Raw genomic sequence first — 27,519 nt, 5'->3', positions numbered from 1 at the left:
CGATGTACTGTACATACCACGCTCAGAATCAGTTCATTCAGATGATAAATAGTCATTTCTTTGAATTGTGTGCCTCTGCCAGTGAAAGGGAAGTGAAACTGACCGAATGAGAACTGTATACTGAGAGGAACTACAGACAGAATGAGAGTATTTTCAGAAATGTTCCTGACACATTAGAGAGTGACCGGATCACTGAACTGCAGCATGGGAAACTTCCAAAAAGTCCCCGTTGTCTCCGTTTCAGTGACCTCATGCTTTACCTTTAGTCTCTTGTTTTAGCTCACTTTTCCGTTCTCTGTCATTTCATTTCATTTTGTCACCCTTTCCCCATTTTTTTGCCATCACATGTCTCACCGTCACTCCATCCACTCACCCATCGTTGTTGATGTCGGTGGCTGCCACTGCGTAGCCGAAGTAGGACCCCATCTGGAACGCATTACAAACAAGACCCAGTTAGCCTGTAATCACACCACGGTGCGTAGATCCCTTTCTTTTCTTTCATTTTCTTTCTCTCTCTCTTTTTTGTACCTTCCACCACCACCCCCAGAAGCTTTCCTCTTCAATCTCTCAATCCCACAATGCCCTGGGGTCTCCTCCTCTCCCTTTTCATGGAGCTCAGCGTTAGAGCTTCTGTGAGCTCGAGGAGAGGTAGGGGGTCCTCAAACTGCTTTAAGAACTCACTCAGAGAGAAAACTCATGGGGCTTGGGTTTTTCCGGTTTAATTTCATACCACGTATGATAAATTAGGTTCACGTTACATTCTCGGGTGACTCTCACTTCAAAGTGATTAGTAGCTATACGCAGAAAAACGAGTGTGGAGACCCTTGTGAAAAACAAGACTGGATATTGGGGTTGTCTTCCTGCATCACACGTGCAAAACAGCTCACATCAACAAACCGAGGCTCGGGAAAGTTCAAATTCACTGTAGGAGCACCGATATGCCAGATACATTCACACTCTTAGAAATATGATCAACACTTCCTGTAGAGCTGAACCACCGGGAATGTTCATCTGAGGTGAGGTGAGATCGTTGCCTGGGTCCAGACCATAGCATTAGAATTAGGAGTAGAACGGAAATTCCCATTCAAATCAACGCAGCAGGATGGCCGACAGCCGTTGTATCAGGCTGATTTACGTATAAACTAAACTGACTTGTGGCAAGTCGCGGACTCTGAGGTGAGGTTTTGCAGTAACGACTAAATGAGCAGAGGAGTAGTAACGTTACGAAGCACAGAGAGTAAATGAGTCACATTTAACAACTTAATGCTTCATCCACACAGTAGAGGAAGGCACATTGCTATCACCAGAGTGACTACTTTGTTCGGTTTTGTGGGAGACTGGCCTCCGGGAGCTGCGTCCGTTCTCTTCGTGGCGAGCTGCGCTGTGACTTCACATTTTACGGCCCCACTGACGTGTGTTCTGTTGTCACCATAACAACAATCCTCATTTTGTTTTGCACTAATCAAATCACCACAGCAAACAGTTCAACTTCTACTCCTATTTTATTGCTATGATCCTTTGAATCCGCCCACTCCACCGAGTTTGAGTTGACTGATTCGTCCTGCATCGTGGCATGAAACAGCAGTTTCTTGGTTAAAAAGTAATGAGCATCGTGGGGGGGGGGGGAGGGGAGACTAACAGTTAGCCAATCAGTGCCAGGGGCGAGACTAACGGACTAAAGTAGATAGCATGACTTCTTAATGTCATCCGACATCCGCCCCGCTCTTAAAACCCCGGCAAGACCAGTGGCCATGCATCTGAGTCGATTTAAAATGCCGTATGATTCAGGAGGATACGTTGGTCTCTAGTGATTGGTCAGCAAAATCAAGCATACAAGAAATGAATATACTGTATCATATAGAATAGAACCAGAGCAGCCCTACTACTCTCCCCATAATGGTCTGATACCTCCAGACAGCAAAATCCCTGATGCCTGACACATTTCTATTGTCTCATAAATATCATCATCATATCGCCCAACCCAGTAACAAGTATAAACAAGTATAAACAAGTATAAACAAGTATAAACAAGTATAAAGTCTGCAATTTTGGACACAACAGGAGTTGTTAAGCAAATGAAACATGGCTGAACGGAGAAAATAGAGTTTACTGGCATAACAAATGACACAATTTGAGGTTTAATTCAACAAACAACAGGGCCTCTTGTACAAATACCCTCCGGTGTGTTTTTGCAGCTGACTTTGACTACACAGTCCCACAGCACCCACAGAGGGACCAGCGTTCACCCACAGAGAGCAGAGAGTCCGTCAGCCAGGAGTTTACCTCAGATCACTCTCGCTATGACTTAACAGTTTACTCAGCGCCCTCCGCCCTGAGCCTGACACCTCTGAGAGTCACTGATGACCTCCCACACTGAAGAGACACACACACACTTTCCCATGTGGACACAGTCACATGCCATTACATCATGCAATACCTACACAACTAAGCCTTGTGAAACTACACAAAAAAAGTAACTGATAAGTCAGTTCCCCCATGGTTTAGCCATGATATCACATATATTGGATATATGAGCAAGAGGGTCTGAGTTCAAGGCGCAATGTTAAGAAGAAGTAGTATGTCCCAATTTGAATGTGTACTGCATGCAACAGTGCGTTCTTTGCAGCTGCAGTATGTACTAAAAATAAAAAAGTATGCCATTTGGAACGCAACCTACGTTCTTCAAGCTATTCTTATTACGACTATGCACGAGAACAGACACTGACGCCGTAAACAGGCAAGAGTCCATGTGTCACAAACTGTAGTAAAATCCCCAATTGAGATGTATATTCTGAATGCGCTGTATAGATGTCCAAAGAATGCTCCTAAAATCAGAATAATATCAGCATTTCCCACATGCCTTAATCAGAAATTGATCCATTTGGAGCATGTCATTGCACCCTATTCTTCTGTAGTGTTTTAATGGAACTCAACTGGAGAATTAGCGCCAGCAACTATTTATCTTTCCTTATTACACAGCTTTGTTGATTATGTGATTCTGATTGATCAATCACACCGTTCTACTGTCTGTTAGTTCTTTATAGCAGACCGTTGCTATGTATAAGAGATCGTTGCTATGGACGCAGTTCTGATGTCGGACTCTGGCGGACCATTTTTGTGTCAAATTATTGACTTCTTAAATAAGTAGCTGTGTAATAAGCACGATAATGTACAGCTAGCGGGTCATTGTTGTGAAATAAACCCCTTCAGGGTTTACATCGAGGTCCACAGGATCACCCTGTCGGGATTTATTTAACAACAATGACCGGCTCGCTGTACATTATCCCTTACGTGTCCAACTGCTAATATTCACATGACAGTAGTGGATGAAAACGTTAATTTGCTATTTGTTTTGCCAACTTTCTGGAAATTCTGTTAAAGGAACAGTGTGTAACATTTTGGGGGATCTGTTAGCAGAAATGGATAATAATAATAATATTCATAATTCTATAATCTTTTCTTTATTGTATAATAACCTGAAACTAAGAATCGTGTTTTCGTTAGCTTAGAATGAGCCCTTCATATCTACATAGAGAGCGGGTCATCTGCCATGTTTCTACAGTCGCCCAGAACGGACAAACCAGACACTAGCTAGGGAGAGCCTTTCACGTTTTTACGTTACCTGAAGGCCACCGTAGTTTGTGAAACTGCGGTAACGTTCGCCGCAGAGTGCAAAACCGCGGTGCCTCTGAGCGAGGCGAACGGCGTTACCACAGTATTGCACTCTGCAGCTCACGGTACCACAGTCTTGGAAAGAGAGGAGTGAGCGGAGGGGTTGGTTGCAACCACACTGCTAGATGAGTCAGAAAGCTATTTTCAGTTACAGTGGGGGAGTTGGTGACATTTTGTTTTAAAAATAATTTTTAAATTTTTTTTTTTAAATCTGTGGGTTATATTTTTTAAGAAATATGACTAAATGCTCAGCTAGTGTCTTACTGACAAATGCTGTCACTCTTCAGGACTTTCCATTTCAACATCACATGCTGACTCAATACAGTCAGAAGGTCAGATGATGTCATGGTTTGTTGCACGGAGTGTGTGCATTTTCGTAGCAATGGGCTGTCGGAACAATGGGTCGTCGGAACAATGGGCGGTCTCCCGGACTAACAACAACAACAACCATTTTCTTTTGTTCTAGTCAAATGACCACAGAAAGCACTTCAATGTCTGTTCTACTCCTATTCTGTTTCTATGACGTGAACACAATCCTGGTCTGCAGTTTCTGGGTTTGATTTCCAGCTTTTAGAAACCATGAGCTGTGCGTACTGTAAGCTCGACCTCTGACACCGGTATAGGCCTCCTCTCCACGGGGCAAATTCCTTCATCTCCAGCCCTCCTTTAACACATGTGACTTTAAAAGTGTACCCACATAAGAGAATAGGAGCCAGGCTATTACAGAAAATCCCCCCAGCCAGATGTGCACATACCTGCTCCCCTGTCAGGTTGAGCAGAGACGTCAGATCCCTTCCGTTTAATATGGACACCTATATCGAAACAGACAAAAGTCATTAGTATACTGCATGTATACGTTTATGTTTTGTAGACTGTTTGCACTGTAAAATGGTGTTAAATGAAAATGTGGGGAGTCCTTACTACACCATACAGCATGAGTCCTTTTGGAACTCCTGTGATGAAATCTGCGACAAGGAAATCAGAAGGTGAGGAGGAGTCATTTCAAAACAACACTGATAACTAAGAACTGTTGTGACCAAGCAACAATGATTCTTTGGGTCTCTAAGAGTTCCTGCTTCCTGAAAGACTTAGTAATCCGTTCCCATCACAACACAATCATGTGTGTTGAGACCGAGCAGTTCAATATTTGACAGAGGTCGGGGTGGGGGTCAGCAAACCCTGTACTCAGCCATGCATTTCAGCTCTCCGTACTGTAAATATGACCCTCACCTTCCTCATCATCCCCACTGAACTCGCCACCAGCCACAGAGTAACCTGCAGGAGAAATGAAGAAAACAATAAGAGTGTGAATGAGAGGAAACAGCTGAGGTTGGAAATGACGGATACATGATACTGTATCACACTGAAATTACAAGTTATACGAATATGTTTGAACTTGGAGTTCGTTATAATGATGATTATTATAAATGATGTAGGCCTACTGCAGCACTAGTGTATTTTAGTTGTAGTTACCAGTAAAATTAAAAGCCTTCACACATTGGCGGTGATTGGCATCATTTGATCATCAACTGTAAAAGAGTATTACTTATAACATTTTCCAATGTCTATAACAGTGTCTTATTCACAATGGAATAATCTTGCTTGTCAAAACCTGGCGCCTACACTACCCACAATGCAACTCAACCACCGCCAGTTCGGTCAGAGATTCAGGTGCATTATGCAGCGGCTAATGTAGCCTTGAGCCGCTAGCCTCAAGAAGAGCGGGCCAAAGGTGGCTGGTAAGCTCTCTTCTTTCTAAGTCCACATCCAAAACTGCCAGCAGTTGAGGTGCATTGCGGGTAATATAGGCACCAGATTTAACTTTATTGAAGTGCGATGCTAAATCGATGGGGTACTTTTAAAATCTAATATATTGTGGGTAACAAAGACTGGAAGAGGAGGGGTGTCACGTGCCAAAACAAATCTTATAACACAAATATTCCTCAGCCACCTGGAAGGGGGGTCACCAGGGCTGAAAGGAGGCCGGTATGGTCTGTTACTCGGTACCACTAAAAGATTCAGTGCCGGTAGGTAGAAGGGACAGCAGCTACCTGCCAAAAACCCACATACAACCTGTCACGATTGCATTTCCAACAAGAAAACACATCTGCTAACATCAGGTTAACATACAGTTAGTTACCTCCGACAGGGAGGTTATGTTTTTGGTTTGGTTTGCCTGTTTGTTTGTACATTAAGGTCTTTTCAGACGGGGAGCGACACCCCGCCTGCGTACTCGCTTGGATCCGCGAGGTGTGACTGCGCTCCTCATGCTCCGTGAGTAAAGGGCAGGCGCTATGTGTGGCAACCATAGAAACGGCATCTTTGCACTACTGTAGGCTACGTATCCCTGCCAGTACAACGCTGTGGTGTATCAAATATCCCTAATCACAGCTCCATGTGTTGACGCATGTGGCAATGCTGTTTCACTTTCATTAACAATGGAGAGAAGGCATTTGTGCTGCATTCATGTGTTGTTGGAATAATCGTAAATACGAGTTCCCGGCTGGTAAAATTCACGTGAGTGCCCCCTTAATTTGGAACAACTCAAAACTTGAAAAATTTACAAATGATTCTGCAGCACTTTCACCATTTAAATGAATAATTAGCTATACATGATGTCAAATGTTTCTGATTTCTTTCTACACCATACAGGCGTTGAATCGTGTGTTCAGGGATGATGACGCTGGGGGTGGGAGGAGAACAATATCAAGCGATGAAGGTGGGGTAGCCTATTAGTACCTGCAACAACTTCAATCTACTTCCCCCTACACCCTACAGTACTTCGCTATAGTGTGGCCCTAAAAGGCCCCACAATGTGAATGTTTGGAAGAAGTTAATGACAGAGTGTCAACTTTGCTACTTAAAGTGGGGCAAAAAAAAAGAAGCAAAACGTTTGTCCTGAGGGTAGCACTACAGAAAGGGCCATCGAGTTGTAATAATCATACATTTATTTCCCTGTGAGAGCATGATTGTGCTCAGTAGATTGAGTCATGTCATGAGTCATGAGAGTGGAACAAGAGGAAAGTTCAAGAGGCTGAATATCACCAGCAAAGCTATTGCATTCCAACAGTTGTTTTTCAGTTTTCTGTGTACAAAGTTGACGATTTGATATGAGGGTGGTGTTCGTGGAAAGATCATGACGTGTCCAAAATGGAAAGAATTCTTCCTCCGGGGAGTACGAATGTGATGAGAGAAATTTAGAAAGCCAGTTCGATTGTTTTAAATTTTGTCCTGATGGTGGCACAAGAGGAAAGGTCAAAGGGTTCTAATCATCTAGAGACCGAACAGTAGAAATCCATATCAAACTGATTTAAAAAAAGGTGTTTCCTGGCCAAAATGTGGACCTCATGGTGGGTAGACAAAAGGTCATGGGGTCACTAACACCTCAGATATTAAAGGAACAGTGTGTAACAGTTCGGGGGATAACACACAAGTAGTTGCAGTCTGACGACAGAGGTAGTAGTAGTAGTAGTAGTAGTAGTGTTTGTTGTATCAGTAGCTGTACAGTTAGGGTTAGTACATTTATATAAATAATAAATCTCATTTTAATAATCGTAATTGCCTCAAGAGTACTTCCTCACCCAGGTAACTGTCGTCATAGCTCCCCTGCACCTGTCGTGTCTGAATCTGCCCGGCGACCGACAGCAGAAAGTACGAGGGGTAGTAGGCCTTCACAATCTCCTCTGTGGTGGCTGAGATCAGCTGACCTATGGGATGGACGGGTAGCAAAAGGTTAAAGGTCAGAGGTTAAAATAAGACATGTGACTTTTGAACTCCTGAGGTTTGTTGAAAGACAAAGATGGTGGATTGATTTTATGTCTCATTCAGAGGAACAATCTCTATTGGGAGATATCTATCTAAAGATCCACGCTGCTCCACATTCCTGTGAGCTCACCTTGCCAGTAAAAGCTGCCCGGTCCTCCAAGCACAACCCTCCCGTCCTGTAACACACAACAGTTGCATCATGAGTTTCAAACAAACTCTGCAGAGCCGGTGTACAAATCCCCGCTGCTTACATCAACCAAAACAGAGCTACGGTAACTATGTGATTATGTAGAAACCGGCAGAAACTCCAACAAATGTTTCTCTTACCTTGGTGAAGTCGGCACTAAATCCCCCCTGACAATAGCCCTGTCCGACAGGTCCATGTCTTTCTGCAATGAACAGCAACAAACATGAGAAACACTAATAATCGTTCTGTTTCATGAAAACGAGAAAAACTAAACGTTCTGTTCTGTTGAGGGCAGAACTCTCCAGTGTAATTGTTGTCACATTTCAATTGTTCATCGACCCAAAACTGAATTCCAGACACTTTGAAAACAACAGAAGAAAACACAGAAAAAAGGTTTAAGAGTAAATTTGTAGCTTTATCTGGTAACACTTTTGGTTCTCTGGTTCAGCTGACGAGTTTTAAGAGCTGACCTAAATTGTAGGCAGCACTCTTCAAAAGATATGCAGGTAGCTGTCGTCTGAAAATTCAACGCAAACATATCTTATACCAACTTTAAAAATGCCAGAAAACTAATAAAAAACAGCAAAACTAATCCTGAACTAGAACATTTTCCTGTCCTGTTCTTTGCAATACAGGACAAATATCTGCACACTCTCCTCTGTCCATTCATATGGATGGTGTCAGTGTTCCAGGAATATAAATGCATGATGTTAGAAACATTCTGAGCAATGTAGTAACGAGTAATGTCAAAGAAATATTGATAGCAACAAGAATAACTCCCATTGTTACTCCTTGACTTACTTTGATTTGGGGGATAATCATGCTCTAAGTTTTGGATGATCTGAGGGCTTTGGGGGGATGTAAACAGGAAGTATAATGTTGCCATGCTATTAGCAGTTCCTGTCTTCAATGTAATGGAGCTATCACTGGATTACTTTGATACTGATGAAAATTTAAAACTGTGCTGATTCTCAGGCCAGTTCTGGAGTAATAAGAGGATTTATGGATGTTTATTCGAGAAGGACATTGGAGAGTGATATCCTCGGGAAGTGTAAGTCACACAGAATCTAAAAACTATGTTTATCATGTCTGTGTTTGAGTTATGACTCTTAGATGAAGCAGATTGCAGCAATCGGGCGCTAAAAGTTTTAATTGCCTCCGTGATCGATGTCTCTCTTGTGATACACACACCACCGTTGAAAGGTTTTCAATCATGAAAACTAGAAGTGCACTCGGAGAGCACACACCTCCGCCAAGGCAAGTTTCATGTACGTCACTGTGACCAATCAAAGGAACGGAGACATCAACAACTGTCTCTTCCATCTCCGCCTCCAAAGCCTAAAAAGTCAACTTGACGAGCGGGCAAGTGTTGAGCAGGGTCGTGTCTAGAAGGTAACCCGCAAATTGCGATATCTGATCTGAAAAACTTGCAAAAACTCTTGCGGGACTCGCTGCCCGACGCCTTATCCTGACCTTAACTATTCAAGATCAATGCCTAACCTTAACCAGCATTTCCCAACTCGCGGGTTACCTCTCTGCTGAGAGCAGTTGTCACAGTCGTCACAGCTCGCCTGTGCTCGCCAGACCGCATTTTGCACCAGCGGAGCAGAAATGCTCCTCCGCGAGGATGCTTTTCCGCTTGCGGATACTGTTCTGTGCACTTGTATCTCATGCACACACCTGGTTTTTATGTACTTGAGTTTTTGAGACAAATGAAATGCCATGCACTGAGGCAGCTCCAACTGCTGACTGTGTTGATAAGCGGGCTAAATCAGCAGGTACAACTATAATAACTAACTTCTTGTTAGGCATGTACCTGTCCCTTTCACCCTGCAGTACCTTTGCCGCACGTCTCAGTTTATGGAGACCAAAACGGAGCTAAAAGGAGATTTAATACATGTCTTACATTGATCAGGTGGACAGAAACATGATAACAAATGGATGCTAATGTTGCTCCGTGTCTGTTTGATTAAGGTTTGGAGGTTGGCTATCATTGCAGTAACTCACCTGTGCGACAGGGGGCGTACTCCACAAAGGTTTTGAGTCCGTCCACAGAGAGGTAGCAGGTTCCTGTGACATCGGCGAAGGGTGTGTCATGTTCGGTCCTCCAGTAATACTTGGGAGCACAAGCCTGGCAAACACAGAGAGACAGCTCAGTGACAAAAGAACATGACCACATTTTGTAGTTGAGAAACACCTCCCTCAAACATCAACTGTGCGATCATAGCTTAGCAACTGTAACTACACACAGAAAGTCTGTCAAGACTTAGAGTCTCGAAACAGCAGGGAATGTTCAGTAACCTGTACAGTCCATCAAGCGGCCCCATGCGCCCATATTAAAAAATCCCTGCTAGCGCACCAACAATAACGGTGGATTAATTAAACAAACTATTGTTTGCATGTCATCACACAGCATAATGTCAGTATCTGAACAGACCAACCAAGCCTGACCCATTCTTACCAGGATGCTGTTGCCATGGGAACGCACAGTAGCTCCAAACCACTGATGGGACTTGAACTCAACCTGAGTGTTCACATCATTGATATAAAAATATCGATCACCTAGAGGAACATAGAGAGGGGAAACACATTTAATAACACAAAGTTGTACGCAGGTCATAATCTACGACTGAATAACTGAATAATTATCACTGCTACATTTTGCTCAGAAACTGGAAACTTCAGTGATGTCAGAAGTTGCTATTTTAACTTATTCAAAGATCCCCCTGTCATCGGAGTTTGAATTCTGTGCTGTCAGGGCTTCATTTGAGAGCGTTCCCCACATGTTCTTGGCTTTTTAAATGGATATTTTATGGCCCTGTTCCCGGGGTCTGCAGTCTTAATCCATCCTCCATGCTATGGCAGACATCAAACAGCTCAAAGGGGACTTGGACCTTGTTGTTACTGTAACCCAAACGGCTGTACTTCATGGACAGGATCTGTTTTAAGAAGAGGCCCTGGCAGTACGAAGGCAAGGAACATTGATGAGGGAGGGGTGGGTGGAGTGCCAGAGGTGTGAGTGTGTGTGGTTTCCTGCCAAATGTTTCCCTTCTGCAGCCTCAGCAGCATAACACCTCCAGGAGTTTTGCTTTCAACAACAACAACATTCTCTTATAATAATTAATTTGGAAAAATAAGACGTTAATATTTCTTCTTGGATTGCTATTCCTGGTCCACAAAACGTCTGAGCCAGGTCGGTGAGCCAGGTTTCCTTTATGTCCTAAGGCAGTGGTTCCAAACCTATTTTCCTTAAAGCCCCCTCTACTTGTGTCTGAGGAAAGCTGATCTTTTTCTGTAACAACTTCATTGATTTACTAGTATTAATATATATAATAGTGTTAGAGAAGAAATACATTTTTTGTTATTGTGGTTAAATAAATGTAATTTATGTTGTTGTTAGATTGCTGCTAGTCCGCGGAGTTAATACAGGTGCATAAAGCAGGAGCGCAAATAGGTTTATGACCGCAGTGAAAATGTTGTTTTTGAACAAAAGTGGATTGAAACTGAATATTTTGCTACTAAGTTGAAAAAAATATATCTTTTTAAAAAGTTTTGTATCCAGACTTTTGTCCAGTACGTGTGTTATTATGATTTTAGTTATGCATGAGCTACAGAGGTCAAGGGACCCATTTGAAAAGGGTCATGCAAATTTTTCCTCGCCAAACTTTAGCATAAGTTTGGAGCGTTATTTACCTCCTTCACGACAAGGAGCGTTAAATAAATTAGTGGCGTTAAAATTAATTTGCGTTAACTTGTTATTATTGCATTCACTTTGACAGCCCTAACATGAGCAAATCAAATTTTGAAAACCTCAGAGCAGACAAATCCTGGCGCGCCCGCTGTGATCCCCTCATAAGAGGGGCCCGGACCCCAGGTTGGGAAATACTGTTCTAAGGAACACTGTAAAACAAGTTCCCGACATGGAAATACTCTTCACATCCTCATCAAGCACAAGTACTAAATAAAGTTTTGTTAGTGTTTGCTGTCAGATCCTAATTTCTTATTACTTATACATGCATGATTTTTATCACACCTACAGTGAAAGACTTTGTTGCCATTCAGCATCCTAGAAAAGTAATTCAACAGAACCTGACGCCTTATATCATGCTTCAATACGCCTGTAACTGTGTAAGCTTCACTGTGGTATATTCTCTGATATATGTGCCTGCTGTCTGTAGCAGAGTAGGGACATTAAACTCTCCTGGCTGCAACTCAGTGTGCCTGTTTGGTTAAAGGAGTCTGGGCTGTGTCCTCAAACACTCCGTGAATCCAGAAGCCTGTAAATGCAAGACAACTGAATGTAAATGCATGTGTGTGTAGATAAACATGTGGTTTTGCATGTTTTTTTTTCTAATCTGTGTCCTGTTTCAGTGGCTGTCTGCAGAGAGCATTTGTAAACAGGTTGTAGGTGTGTATTTGTGTATGTAGAGTTTACATAGTCACAGCCCTCAGTCTGTGTAAACCGCCATTCCATATCAGCATGCGAGAGCGTACGATAAGTCAGACCCTGTGATCCTCAAACGGTGGTCCTTATCGCTTCCTGCATTTCTGATGGAGGTGATTATTTTTCTGGCAGAGCCGGGGGCAGCCCAGGTCCTCTGGGGTCCTTGTCCCCGTAATGACTCTGCCATAATTAAAGAGCGCTCACAACACTGGGCCCGAGTCCAGCAGGAAATCAAAGCTCTGTGAAAACACTGCAAAATACAGCCCCTTGTCCCCGAATGGAGACCTGAAGCTGGGCATACACTGCACCATTTTAGAGATGTTGTTGTGTAATTCCTACTCTCACTGTACGAGCAGATCGTTTGCGATGTAAAGCCAAAGCTCATGATTAATGTGCTCACACTGTACGGTCCGTTGACAGTTGTCAATAAAGATTTGTTTGAAAGCTCCGAGGCAGGTAAAATGTGTTTGCTAGCAGAGGTCTGTACGGGTCACAATGCTAACAAGGCAGAGACGTGCCGCCTTGATCATTTGTGCCATCCTGTCTGCTGAAACGTCTAAAAAAAAAAAGAGGTGCCGGTTTATATGGACTCGCAGGTGACTAGGAAGACGTGGACAGTATGGCTTGTCCATGTTGCAGAGAGAATTGGAGGTAAACTAGCTATGTTTTACTATATCTATTGTACATTGATATCTTGATAGCTAAGCTCTGATTACTAAGAGTAGAAGTAAGTGCAAAGTAGAAAAAAGGCATTGACGTTGAGGAATCGGCTCGTGGCTCTGCTTCAACTGTGCGAGAGCCTGCGGACGGCCGACCAAAATTTATAACATGTCAGAAATTCATCCGACTGGCCGACGGCCGTTCGAGTTATCGGTCCTCGGTCCCCCCCGTACTCTGCAAGGCAAACGATGACCGACGTAGCTGAAATTCGGTCCGACTCTAAAATGACTCACGATGACACTTTGTCCACGGCCCCGGGAAGCACCTTTGCCCTGAGCCTTTCCAAGCCGACCTAGGACTCCCCAGCCTGCCGTGTGTCGCTCACACCCTCCAGCTGGCTGTTAACGAGGGTCTTTGGCACAGAGAAGTACTCGTATCTAGTACCCAAATGTAAGCACTTGTACTCGGTCTGAAAAAAAATGGTATCGGTGCATCCCTAGTTTCAATCAAAACAGAGGAGTGTTGTATTAGGAGCTGTATGATCTGCACTTCTGACCTCAGGGTCAAGCACACTCGGGATGCTACCTGATGCCTCTCTCAGCCTTTTTTTACGGCTGGTTAGAGACAGCTGGGAGTTTACTACACAGTCCTGTCTCAACTGTTTAACAGTGCCGTTGGGGAAAGTGACATTTTTATATCCTGGAACAATGTGAGTTACCAACTGCTGCTGTGATTATGATGTACGGAAAATTATCTTTTTTTTCCACGGATCACATTTTTACCTACAAAGAAGCCCGACAGTCAATTTAGATTTAACAAGACCCCCTACCTTGCTTGTCAAAGTTGATCATGCTGCAGTTGGCTTGGCTCCAGGGACACAAGTACACAGCTCCTCCTTCGGTGATGTCGGGCTGGCTGGTGTTGGCCTTCGGAGCGCCGATCAAAACGCTGATACTAGACAGCAGAAAGGAAAACAAAAAAATCTTACATTGTGGTGACGGCCTGTGTCCAGGAAAAGTCCAAGATTACACAAAGAAACATTTGTTTTGATCTAAAATCAAATGCATTTAACTCGTCTTGTGAAATAAAGTTTTCTCATACACACAGCTGATGAAATAAGTATGAATGTGGACAAAGAATTGAGTGGTGAAAAGGGTCTGAAAGGTTCATTTGGAGCCAGTGATTGATTCTTAATCTCTTGAGTTTTCCCTACGTATGACAAGGATTTGTCAAAAGATTTTTTGCTTTCTTGCCAGTGAGCAGTGGTAGAAGAAGTACTCAGATCTTTTATTTAAGTAAAAGTACAAATATCACAGTCAAAAATACTCCATTAAAAGTAAAAGTCCTGAATTCAGAATGCTACTTAAGTAAAAGTACAGAAGTATTATCAGCAAAATATACTGAAAGTATCAAAAGTAAAAGTAGTCAGTATGCAGACGACTCAGTGTTTTATTATTATTGAATATTATATTATTCTGTTTTGATCACCAACAAATACAATTTAGATACTTTATATACTCCTGGGTAGATTAGTAGTACAGTACTACATCATGTCATAAAAGCATATCATATGTTTTTATGTAAAAAGTAACTAGTCGCTAAAGTTATCAAATAAATGTAGTGGAGTAAAAAGTACAATATTCCCCTCTGAGATATAGTGGAGTAGAAATATTGAGTAGATGAAAATGGAAATACTCAAGTAAAGTACAAGTACCTCAAAATTGACCAGTACTGGAGTAAATATACTTAGTTGCATTCCACCACTGCCGGTGAGTTAGATGAGAGTATCATAAAGGTAGAAACAACGCTAACCATCTCCTGACTGTAGCTTCATATTACCCGTGAGACTGGTATCAATATCGTCATCTAACTCTTAACAAGCAAGCAAACGTTGAACTATTGCTTTAATCAGAACTAAAGTCATGACAGAGAGGGATCAGATTATGTTAGCCTGTAGAGAAAGCAAGCGATAAAAACAACTGAGAAGGAACACAAAGTACTTCCATTAAGACGTGGTACCGAGACTGACTTCTCCTTTATCATCCCCTGCTCCACTTCATGAGAGTCGATGTGTTTATTAAAGGCTTGTAAGGTACAGCGTAACTGTTTCATATACGTACAAAGACCAGTTTACAGCTATGAGCTCAGTGGCTGTGTTTCTGCAGATCCCTGTCATTATCACCGCTGGTGGAGGATTTTAAACGTTAGACACAGGAACAACACTATGTCCGGCATCGCTGCCCAGAAGGTTAAACATCTGTCTGTGATCAACAACGCTCATATAACGTTCACATACTGTCACATGAAGTTGAGCCAAAGCTCTGCGACCTCAGCATGAGGTCAAAGTCAGCACTGGAATCCAAAAACACAGAGTAGTTTTTGCATGAAACCATGTAATGAATTCTTCAGTAGAAAAGACATATTTTCAATAAATACTTTAATTTATGCATCAATTAAGTTCTAGGATTAACATGCACCAATGGAGTTTTCTTTGAAGATGAAATTTGATCGTGCTGTAGATTTAAACCTGTATTTATTATTTTAGCACAACAAGTTGTAAACACAACACTGACTTGTTATCACCTCATAAAGTTGATAGAGCAGATGCTCACCAGCTAGTCTCTGACTGTGTCTGTCTGCTGTTTGGTGCTGAGCAGGTAGTGAACAACGGGTTCATCACGGCTTGTTTGCTGAAAACAGCCGTCCGCTGCTGCAGGAAACAATGCGGACAAGAGCCGTGAGAGTGAACCAAAACAGTAAAGTTGTGGGCCGTAAAAACTAAAACAATGAGCTGAAAAATGCTGATGATCTCTGTGGTTTTGTCACTTTAAATCCCTTTTACATTATAAGTAGTAGAATATATAAAATATTGGATTGGGGGGTCAATATCAGTTTAAGTGTACGCTATTAGAATATTTTCACCGCTTTACCCTGCTGTCAGACAGAACAGCTCTTTTTGATGGGGAACTGAAGACTTTATCTACTGCTTTGTTTCATGTACGTATCATAACAGCTTCAGCTGCCTCAGTAGGTCCACAACTATTCTCAGAGACTCCTCCCACCCAGCTCATCCCCTGTTTGACCTGCTGCCCTCTGGCAGGCGCTCCAGGTCAATGAAAGCCCGCACCTCCAGACTCAGACAGTTTCTTTCCCTAGGCCATACGGACACTAAACAAACAATAAATCTCTGCAATATTAATACACTGAATGTGAAATACATTTGACTGTGCAATATATCCTTTGTTGCAATATATACCTCACGTGCAACTACCTTTGTTTACATTTTATTTATTAAATCTACCCTACCTATTTTACAAGTGCAATTACCTCCGTTTACATTACATATATCTTACCTATTTTATTCCTCAAGTGTAACACTTCTGTTTATATTTATTACATCTACTTTACCTGTTTTATTTGCTTTATAACTGTGTGTGTTTTACCTGTTATATGTTTTATCTGCCTCGTTTAGTCTTGTCAAGTATTTGTTTTAAGCACTGACCAGAAGTGGCAACTGTGAATCTCGTTGTATTTATTACGATGACAATAAAGCTTTCTATTCTATTCTATTTCAACGGCTTGTATATCCGCTGTCCTCGGTCTTCCAGTTTCCCTTTTTGAATGATGAATACAGACTACCGCCTCCTGATGGTGTGGAGTTATTTCCTCTAACGCAGGCGCAGAACATACGTGCTAACTGGCCGTGGGCTGTAGTCTTTGCGGTGTGTTCGAGTGCAACTTGTCAGCCAAGACAAAGGCAACGTGAGGCGACGTAACAGTCGGCCTTCCTCGCCGCTCGTTATTTGATGTCAGGTTGGTGTGTCTGGTCCTTTAAGCATTTATGCCTATCTACAAAACGTTTCAGCCTGGAAATGAATGGATGGCAATGAAATACAAGAGACACATACTGCAAGATGTATGTGTGAATATCATGCACTCATGCACTCCCACATGCAAATTGACATGTGCAAGTGTGTGTGTATATGTGAGCACGTATTACAAATCAGCTACTTTCAAGGTTTTCAGACAGTCCTGCTAAAAAGGCCTGGCCCAGAGCGAATGGCACAACTTAAGACATTGGTGACTGATGACATTAGCAGAGATCAGACAGACTCTGTACTCCCCCCATCCCCCAAAATGTCTGGAGAGCACCAGAGGAATATTTACATGGCTGGAGAAGCTTTCCGTATAAACCACTCACTCCACAGCCACTCAGCCGACCTTCTCTTACAAAGATTCAGGACTTTTAACCCACTACCACCCCCCCCTGTGATCTCTGCACGTGTGGATTTGTAAGTCCATTAAAAGCACTTGTAATGAAAACTTAACAGCCAACAATACAACATGTGTATCAGCGGGATGATGGATGCTTCTGTTGAGACCTGAAACACAGATTCCTTTCCTTTAACTCACGTTCAACAGGAACATCTGCAAACAGGGAAATGGCTTAGAGGCATGGCCAGGTCAAGGATGTAACATGTAATTTTGACTAAAGGATTTATGAGCTCCAGCGAATGCATTTATAACGCCGCATTATTCTGAAACAAGTCATATCCTAATTGTAGGTCTTACTCAGTTTAATTGTTCCTTTGCATCATAATCTACTCAAAACTTTTCTTATGCACAAAATTCAGTTTTTTCTTTCTCTAAGAACTCTATAATACTGAACAGTTTTACCCTTTCAGGCTTCTAAAGGTATTTCAATAAAACAATTCAAGGAAGGATATTGACTTGGGTTGAGTTTCTCACAACATATAGTCGTGTTAAACATGTGACAAGGGGTCACATCTGGACATTGCTGGACACAATAGGTCAAGAACCACTGAGGTGTAATGATATGACCTTCCATTACATCCAGTAATAAAAACCAACAGAGCCTCTGTATCCCAGCTAACCCTGTTCAGCTTTCTCCAGATGTTATCTGGCTTGTTATAATAAACAGGATATGATGCTCATATGAGCCAGATCCCCAACCCCAATACTGTTTGGTTAACATGTAAATACATTCATTAAACTCATACATATGTGGGTGGCCCACAATAATCTGACACAATACTCAATTAGTGTGTAGTATTTTTGTCAAACGTGCAATGTTGGTTTAACAAACATTATAGCTGCACTAAAATATAGTCTGCAGTAGACTCCACTATTCTTGACTGACCATTTGCTCAATTGACCAAATGAAAGCTGGTTCTGATATCAATATAAGAACCAGATCAAGACACTCTTGAACGGTGTTGGGCAGTAGCTGCGCTACAAGAAGCCGCAGCGTTACTAGTTTAACTACATTTCTCGGTAGCGTCGCTGTTTTCTGAATCAATTAGCTTTTCAGTAGATTAGCTCTTTTATTGATCAAGTAGTGAGGTTAAGCGTTAAGCCCTTTGGTGGCCTTTAATGTCCACAGACAGGTTTGGTAAACATAAAGAAGTTCACTGACATCAGGTCACAGGATTCCAACAGCTGTGTCCCAGTTTCATACTACAGACTAATTCTATACATGTTATAGTGTGTTCAGAAGGGGAGAGTGACAAAAGCAAGTAACAAGACAGGCATGCTAACGCCTCTCTGATGTGAAATGGTCACATCAGCATGCTAACCACAGGTTTAGTATTTGCCATCTTAGTTTAGCGTGTCAGTAAAGTGCAGGTGAGGCTGGAGGGAATGTCACTAGTTTTGCAGGTATTTGGTCATCAACCGAAGTGCTGCACAAACAAACCTTTACCTGATGGTGGCGCTAGAGGAAAAGTTAGGGGATCACCAAAGTGAGTGGGATTCAACCTGAGGGGGGACATACATATCTTCACCAAATTTCACTGCAATCCATCCAATAGCTGTCCAGATATCTCACTCTGAATCCAACATGTCAACCTGCTGGTGGCACTATAGGAAGAGGATCCCCAAACCAAAGTCAGAAGGATTCCTCCTCTGAATGTCTGTACAACAATTCATGGAAATTCATCCAGTTGTTGTCACAATATTTCAGTCTGGAACAAAGCGGTGGACCAACCAACATTGCAATCCCTAGAGCCATGAAGTGAGTTTGTCATCGATGTACACTATTGAACCATCTCTAGCAACAACACACTTGAAGCCTGCTTCCTAAACTCGACTTGTGCTGAGCCAGTGAGAACAGAGACGGCATGATGAGCAACAGGAGCGACTGTTAACAAGGCTCCCTACAGCCAAACAGTGTGGTAATTGTCCGAAGGCATGACAACCAGCAGAAGCCATCCCATCAGCAGAAAGAAAACATCCATCTCATTCAGGAAAGCATCGTTTTCCTGCTGCGTTGTTTACCCACCACAAAAACAAGAACAGATTGATTCACATGAAGATGTTCAACAGCTGTGAGCCGTCAAAATAACATGAATTTGGTCAAAAAACAAATGTTGGACAGTGTCAGCAAAACTACTGCAGGAAAGGAGGACTTCGTCTTTACAAATTGGTCTAAATCAACATCTCAGTAATGACTCAACAACATGCCCTCTAACTGCCAGAAGCTTAGTTAAGCAAACAGAGAGAATCTTAACCAATTTCCTCACAGGAACATATCTACATTCATTAAACCAACATTGATTTTACCCTGTGAGCCCCTGAGGATGTTAGAGAGGGATAGTGGTGGAAGAAAGACACTTACTGAAGTAAAAGTAGCAATACCACAATGTAGAAATACTCTGTAACAAGTAACAGTCCTGCCGCTACGAGCTGCTCCCCAGCAGGTTATCATGAAGCAGATTATTATCTAATATACACTAGATTTCTGTCATCATCTAGCCTATAAGGGGCTTTCAGGTGATGTAACACATCCTACAGAGGTCCTCAGCTCCTCAGCAAAAGCAGCTGTGAACAGCTGTGAGAGGGTGTTCTGGCTGAAAATGTATTTGACTGTTTCAACAGACGTAAATTCACTGAAAGTGATCAATCAGATTGTTCTATGATTCAATGTGAGCTGGTTAACTGTAGGAATACTGTCAGCTAGACATCAGGTCATATCAATACCGTGGAAGTGAAATACTACAAGTATTAAAATTAAGAAGAACTCCATTATACTAATGGATACTTTCAACTACAGTAAAGCATCATATTTTATTAGCTGATTTATTAACTGCAGTAAAGTTTAACAATGCAGTGTTGCAAGTTAAAAAGTAAATAATCAAGTAAAGTACCAGTATTTCTAAATCCTACGAACATTACTTGGTGTGTCTCCATGTGATTCATGCTAACAGATGTGTGTGGTTGTAGCAGGTAGGTAGCATTACCGCTGGTTGTTAGTGAGCTAAGTGAGCCTGCTAGCGAGCTAAATAACCGTTTGTTCAGTTCAAAGTGAGACTAATACTGAACAACAGCCACTGTGGCAACAAGTGACAATTATAGGATGGTGGTAAATAACAAAACATAGCGTAACTGACTCTACTGAACTGAGCAAAGGTGCGCTGTGTTGCTTATGAATTAATTTTTTTAAGAGGAAGAATTTCTCTTTTTTTAAAGTGACATAGTCTCGTTTTAAAGGGACTGTTTGTAAGAATCAGAAATGTCTTGTTAAAAGCGACACCTGTGGCCGTTAAGTCAACGAAAGTCAGCGTTCTGTTGCTCACGCTTGTGCTCGCTCTACATAGACATGAAGGAGCATCATTCAAAACAGTGAGGCGACACACGTCAGCTAAAAGCACAATATCACTCTATATTCCAGCTGCTTGGCAGTAATGTTAGCTGACCAGACGAAGGTCTCTCCATGAATCAATGCTGATCCTAGTGTTGGCTTTTCCTGCTTCAGCCTCCCGACCGCGGTCGGAGGGAACAGGGGAGACACCGGAGTTTTGGTCGGAGACGATAACGTTTCTCTCTGCGGAGCCCCGTCACTTCACAAGACACGGGAAACCTCTGTTGGTCTGGAGGAGCTGCAGCAGTTATTTCTGCACAAACGTCCACTAGATATTCTAAGAGCTACGAAGTCTTCTGCAGTTTGGAGTGTGCGCGCATGCACGTGAGAGGTGGAGCGAGCTGAGTGAAAGCAAGCAGGCAGAGGAGCAGAGGAGCAGAGACTCCGGTCCTGGAGACTAAAGCTACGGTCTCCCCCGCGTCCTCCGACCGCGGCCAACACTGTTTAACAGACGGGCTTCACTAGATACAACCAAGAGGTTTTGGTGCTTCCGTGTAGTTTGTGTTGGAGTCTGAGTCTGAACAGCGTAGCCACACGCGAGTGCGCACATGCGAGCACGCACGGGACACCGACCCGGGTGATTTATATTATATTTACTTTTATTTGCATACATTTTTAATGTAGGACTGTTGTAATGGAGTATTTCTACATTGCGGTATTGCTACCTTTACTTCAGTCAGAGTCCTTTTTCCACCACTATCCCTCACTATATATATAATGTATATTTTGTTTTCATTTTCATTTTCTTTAGTAGTAAAACTAGTGAATAGAACAAAGTCAAGTTTGTAAAGGTCTATAACTAGATCGCCGGGTATACATTTCTTGTAAAATCAGATGTGCAGCCGATTAATGGAGAACCATATGAAGCCATCGGCCTTCACACTTCATTCATATCTTCTGGATTATGGCTGTATTATGACTGTGTGTGTGTTCCTCACTGGAGCCCAGAGGAGGGATTTCTCAATGAGCCAAAACAGGTGATGGGAGCCTGCCTGCTGTGTGTAGAAGGAAGAAGAACATGTTTGATCTTTGACTTTATCTCACTCAGCAGTTCCTCATCTGTCAACAGAAAAACCAGCAGGAAACCCCTACTGTCCCTTTAGTATACACTCAGAATAAGATTAGCATATTTCTGACTTTGCTGTGGGTTAACCCCCTCCTCCCTGAATCAAACACAGACTCGTGTGTGTCTGTTTCCAATCACACTCAGGCTGGAATCCAGTGTGTGTGTGTGTGTGTGTGTGTGTGTGTGTGTGTGTGTGTGTGTGTGTGTGTGTGTGTGTGTGTGTGAGAGCATTTATCTTTGTACCCCACTATGAAATATATTCCACAGACTAATGTTAACTTTAAAACGTTGTAAAGGTTTACTTGAATGTCTAGAAAATATAAAGTAAACTTATAAAACAATGTGCAAACACATCAACACATTAAAGTCCCTATATTTATATTATTATAAGCTCATATAAGAACTTTAAACTGAATGCATTGCTACATACTACATGTCTTTATAGTATAAGATACTACACTGTAGATATTGTACAATATAAAATCTGAGTCTGCAGAACTGTTAGCAGCACAGACACAACTATTGTACCATGTATTAGTATAATATCATAAGGATGCCATAAGAGAGAATCAATTAAGGTGACTGTGTGTAAGGTAGTCATAAAGACCTGGTAAGACTGGATAAAATGGTGATTCCACATTTCAAAATCCTGCTGCTGGTTTACAAAGCACTAAATGGTTTAGGGCCCAAATACTTTTCTGATCTTCTGCAATGTTCTGAACCATCCAGACCTCTCAGGTCATCTGGATCAGGTCTGCTTAGTGTCCCCAGAGTCACAACTAAACATGCAGAAGCAGCGTTCCGTTTTTATGCACCAAATATCTGGAACAAGCTCCCAGAAACCTGCAGGACCAACTCCAACTCTGAGTTCTTTTAAATCAAAGCTTAACACTTTCCTGTTTGCTGCTGCTGCCTTTTATTTAACCAGATAATGATCTTATACTGCACTAGAGCTTTTACTCTTGTGTGTTATATTCTATTTTAGCTTCTATCCTAGCTTTTATTTTTAGCTTGTTTTTATTATCTAATATTTAATGTTTAATGTTTTAATTATGTCTTAATGTTCTTGAATGTTTATGTAAAGCACTTTGAATTGTTGCTGAAATGTGCTCTACAAATACAGCTGCCTTGCCTTGCACAAGATTTGAAGGAACCACTGAAGAGGTCATGACTCATCATTCATAAACTCCCTATAGTATTATTATAGAGTATAATAAAGTAGTGGTTTTGGACTGTAGAGAATGCTGTAAACTGTCTCCCCCTGTTTTACCAAAAGCAGCCTGAATCTGTGTGATGCTGCTGCAACATAAAGTCTTTACCTGGATGAGTTTCCGAAGAACTCCACCGAATAGCCGAAATAACTCCCTCTCGGTCCGGTGAAAACAACCCGGTTCTCCTCGTCCAGGTTAAAAGCAGCACAGAGCTGGACCAGAACCAGAACCAGAACCAACACTACAGGTAGGAGCAGCACGGACCGGGTCGGTGGAAGTCCAGGAGGAACGGTGCCCATCTCTTCTTCTTCTGCGCGTCTCTTCTTTCATTGAACAGCTGAAGCGCAAAACGCATCATCCGTGCTGCTCCTAGGCATACAATCTGTGTCCTGTGAATAATAATAATCCTTTCAGATCCGACAACAGGTCCGGTGCAAAGATCCAGAGAAATGTAAAGAAAGAAAGGCAAGACAGAGTCAGAGAGAGAGAGAGAGAGAGAGAGAAGGAAGGAGGGGGAATGATTGCGACCTCATCATGATGGGGTGGAGCTTTATAATAAATATTACCAGACTGTCTGCTCCACAAAGAAACAAGACTGCTGTGAAACACAAATATCTCAGCTGAACTTCAGTCTTTAACCAGACTAATGTCAGAGGAGGAAAGTTACACAAACTCATCATTAAAGGTGTTATTGAGAACATTTTTATGTAGAAGAATATTAAAAAAAAAAAAATCACAGAGCTGAATAAAAGTATGGCTTTTTTATCATTTAAAGGGACTGTTTGTAACTTTCAGAAATGCTTGTTAACAGCGACATCTGTGGCCGTTAAGTCAACGAAAGTCAGCGTCCTGTTGCTCACGCTCTTCTCGTTCTACATAGACATGAACGAGCATCGCTCAAAACAGTGAGGTGACACACGTCAGCTAAAAGCACAATATCACTCTATATTTCAGCTGCTTGGCAGTAATGTTAGCTGACCAGACGAAGGTCTCTCCATGAATCAATGCTGATCCTAGTGTTGGCTTTTCCTGCCTCAGCCTCCCGACCGGAGTTTTGGTCGGAGGCGATAACGTTTCTTCACAAGACACGGGAAACCTCTGTTGGTCTGGAGGAGCTGCAGCAGTTAGTTCTGCACAAATGTCCACTGTACTCATTAGATATTCTCAGAGCGAGTGAGCGTGCATGCACGTGTAGAGGTGGAGCGAGACAGCGAGAATGCGCGCAGTGTGTGAGTGAAGGCAAGCAGGCAGGCAGAGGAGCAAAGACTCACGCGATGCACGCGTGGGATCCCGACCCGGTAGATTTATACGTGTAAGAAGTTACAAACAGTCCCTTTAAAGGTCCCATATCAGCTCATTTTCAGGTTCATACTTGTATTTTGTTTTTCTACTAGAATATGTTTACATGTTAAAAAAAAACGTTATTTTCCTCCTACTGTCAGCCTGAATATGCCTGTATTTACCCTCTGTCTGAAACGCTCCGTTTTAGCGCATTTTGACGGAATTGCAACAGAATTGCATTGCCTGGCAACAGCTTGGGTCCATGTGTACTTCCTGTCAGCTGATGTTATTTACAAAATAAACTGGGACACATTTAGAATGTTTACGTTTAAAAACGTGTAATGGTCTAAATATTGTAGATTCGTGACATCACAAATGGGCAGAAATCCTGACAGCTTGTTTCAAATGCAGAGTTTCTGAATACGGGCTGTGTGTATTTCCCTGTGGATTGAGTGTTTCGATACTTTCACAGTATTTATATAGGACTTAAGCTGCTTTATAATAAAAAAAAACATGAAAATCTCACTTTTTTGTAATATGGGCCCTTTATAAGATTCTGGCGGGTCCAAAATGAATGTTTTCGTTTATCTCTGTGGAAGATATGTGACATTTGATTCCCACTTCTAACAAGGCCTGTGAGCCAATAGTGTTGCTTGTACCCAGCATTACCTGAAGGCCACCGTAGTTCTCCAACATGCTTGTGAAACTGAGGTAACAGTAACGCCAGCCGCCGTCTGAATTTCGTTGCTCCATAAAGTAGGCGAGGCGAAGGTCCTGCAAAATACCACGGCATTACCACGGTTTTGCACTCGGCGGCTCGGCGGTCTTAAAAGAGAGGAGTGAGTGGAGGGGTACTCATTTGCTTGCAATCTGCAAGCACATCGCTAGATGCCACTAAATCCTACAAACTGGCCCTTTAATGTCATGTAGGTAAGTGTTTTTTACATGTTCAGTCTGTTTGATGTAGAATAAGAAGGAGTTAGTTGTGGAAACAGTTATGATTGTATTAATTCGGCTCCATTTTCACAAATCTTTTCTCTTGGTGTTTACAGTCTGGTGTTGTGCTAACATACTCTACATGTCAAGACAGACTTCAGTATGACTAAACCTGGAAAGCCCACAGACATCCATCTTCAGCTCCGTCTCTCGTCACTTTGTTGGAACTGAACTCGCAATCATGATAACAGACTGACAGGCAGGAAAGCATACAGTACGTTATTGTTTATAGCTCTCCTCATGGTTATGTGTGTGTGTGTGTGTGTGTGTGTGTGTGTGTTAGTTATAGTAAAAGAGGGTCCGACATTTGAAGAGCGGTGAGTCAAGACGTGTTACCTGCCAAAGGCAACAGGAACTTAGACAAAGAGAGTTTTCACTCTGTAAAAACAGACTTTCACACAGAGGCAGTAATCTGTGCCTCGTAGCGACTGATAGTTCAACAGTTAGTTCCCCTCGTAAATTAACAAACGCCAGATGATGTCAGAACGTGCTGGATGACGAATGTTACTTTACCTTACCTCTTACTTTCATGAAGAGGTAAATAAAATAGAAACATTTCTAACGGATTAAATGGACGCTGTCTCACATTTTGACAACTTATTATAAACAGCACAGAAGTTATTATTAATATCTGTCCCATAAATCTAAACAGTCAGTTTAACTTGAATGAACTTCTTGATTAAAAGACTTTGTTGAGCTGGCTCTGTCCGGCCTTCATCCACCTCCACCAATCAAAAGCTTTGTGTTATAAATGGTTAAATTAGAGTCATAGTTGTGACACAAAGACTCAGGGAAATCAGCCACCATATGCAGTATAAATAGCCTATGATTTAACTCTGATTAAAAAAAAGATCACGCAATCTGTGACCTTTATTGACCTCTATCGGCATGAAGTATGAACTGCAACATGCCGTGCGTCAACATTAAACAACGGTTTAAGTTCTTAGGGCTGCCATACGATGGTCTACAGCTGCATTCACAGACATAACAATGTCACATTTTCATAATGTAAACCTGTAAACCGTATCAGGTAATACTGTACGCATGTAGGCTATATCATGATGTTAAACACCAGAGAACTAACATTGGTTCTGAGACTTGAGAGCCACCTGGTGAAGTAACTCTTTTGCATTGATCAAAATCTTTACAATAAGCAGTCCGATACTAAAGGACAGTAAATAACACCGTGTCTCTCTAAAGGAAGGTGTTTATGTTATCCCTTTGACTACAAACCACACCGGCCTACACTTAGTGTATGATACGATGCATGGTAAAACACTTTAAATAACAAGCAAAGCATGTTGTTTTGTTTTAGAATAATGAGTATGTTTTCGTATCTTCCGTGCAAAGTGGGTTTAAATTTAGTTTGCTATTAGCAAGTTCAATTTGCAGTTTCTGTTCAGGAATCAACTGAGTTTCTCACAAGCACTTGAATGCACCAACACAAAAGCTGTTTCAAAGTCGGCTGCTCTTTCTCATGTTTCACCAGCCTCTGCTATCAGTGTATGAATGTGTGTGAACGGATGAATGCTGACATGTAGTGTGAAGCGCTCTGAGTAGTCGGAAGACTAACAAATAAATAAATAAATACAAGTCCATCTACCGTTAGATGAGAGCAATGATAGTGAACCAAAACACCAAAGTTGCAGACGGTAAAAACCAAAACACTGAGAAGAAAGATGCTGCCATGCCCATCAAGATCTAATCTAAATACTCATTCACACACCGGTGGCTCGGCCTTCGGGAGCTATTCGGGGTTCAGTGTCTTGCTCAAGGACACTTTGACATGTGGACCGGACAACGTGCAAACAAATAAATACAAATATAAAAACATTTGTACATGTTAAAAAGGATCTTTTGGTACTTTCTGGCTAGTTTTCAATATTACAACATCACTGTAACTTTACAACAAATAAAGTAGACACAAGCTACGGCAGTATATTTTTCTATGGCACTCACAATTTACTGAAGTTATGTCTCAACATCCAGAAATATATCAAATGACAGTAGCAATACACCATCCAATCGCTGTTTCCTTATGACTTTAAAAACCCTGGCTGTGTATATTTAAACTTACTTATCAGATAAAAATACTTTCCCTGATCCAAATCAAGCATCCGGTTTTAATCTTGGTGGGACTTTAGGGTTTGAACTTGGAAATGGAGACTCGGCTCAGAGGAAGTTTTAGCTCTGACTGCTCTGAACCACACCTGTAACCTCACAGAGGGTCAAACAGTGGAGCTAAACATGAAGTCTGTGCCGTGCTGTCTCTCTAAATTTACTCCTCAGTGAATATTGGCCCACAACCCAAAGGCAGTTATCGCGTTAAAGAAAGATCTGAAAGGAATAGATTACTCTCTGGTGCATGGACTCTTTACCTCAGTGTGAACTGAGCTGTTTTATACCTCATTTTCAAAGAGGAAAAAGTGAACACGGGTGACCTTTACTGATTTGGCTCAAGATTGTGGAAAAAGAGCATGTTCCGAGCTACGAGGAGCTGAAACGGCTGAAAAAGCTCAGAGACGTGCTGAGGTAGTTACATCTGCAGGCTAATTGAAAAAGCCTGAGAAAAGAAGC

The 27,519-nt window shown here is 42.0% G+C and overlaps 1 protein-coding gene across 1 annotated transcript in view; it reads right to left on the bottom strand.

Moving 5' to 3' along the window:
- Positions 1-23,118, bottom strand: part of LOC141768257 (integrin alpha-5-like) — a 54,598-nt gene extending 31,480 nt beyond the window's left edge. The window contains exons 1-11 of the mRNA XM_074636410.1: positions 22,774-23,118; positions 13,558-13,682; positions 10,086-10,186; positions 9,632-9,755; positions 7,765-7,826; positions 7,568-7,613; positions 7,254-7,379; positions 4,903-4,947; positions 4,594-4,637; positions 4,428-4,484; positions 374-426 (exon numbers count right to left, since the gene is read on the bottom strand). Coding sequence (XP_074492511.1) covers positions 374-426; positions 4,428-4,484; positions 4,594-4,637; positions 4,903-4,947; positions 7,254-7,379; positions 7,568-7,613; positions 7,765-7,826; positions 9,632-9,755; positions 10,086-10,186; positions 13,558-13,682; positions 22,774-22,964 — 974 coding nt within the window. The 5' untranslated portion in view covers positions 22,965-23,118. The remainder of the gene's footprint in view (positions 1-373; positions 427-4,427; positions 4,485-4,593; positions 4,638-4,902; positions 4,948-7,253; positions 7,380-7,567; positions 7,614-7,764; positions 7,827-9,631; positions 9,756-10,085; positions 10,187-13,557; positions 13,683-22,773) is intronic.
- Between the last annotated feature and the right edge of the window lie 4,401 nt (positions 23,119-27,519).

The sequence above is a fragment of the Sebastes fasciatus genome, chromosome 1, assembly GCF_043250625.1.
Source record: "Sebastes fasciatus isolate fSebFas1 chromosome 1, fSebFas1.pri, whole genome shotgun sequence".
NCBI lineage: Eukaryota > Metazoa > Chordata > Actinopteri > Perciformes > Sebastidae > Sebastes > Sebastes fasciatus.
The sequence above is the reverse complement of the archived record's forward strand: the minus strand, read 5'-3'. Positions and strand labels throughout refer to the sequence as shown.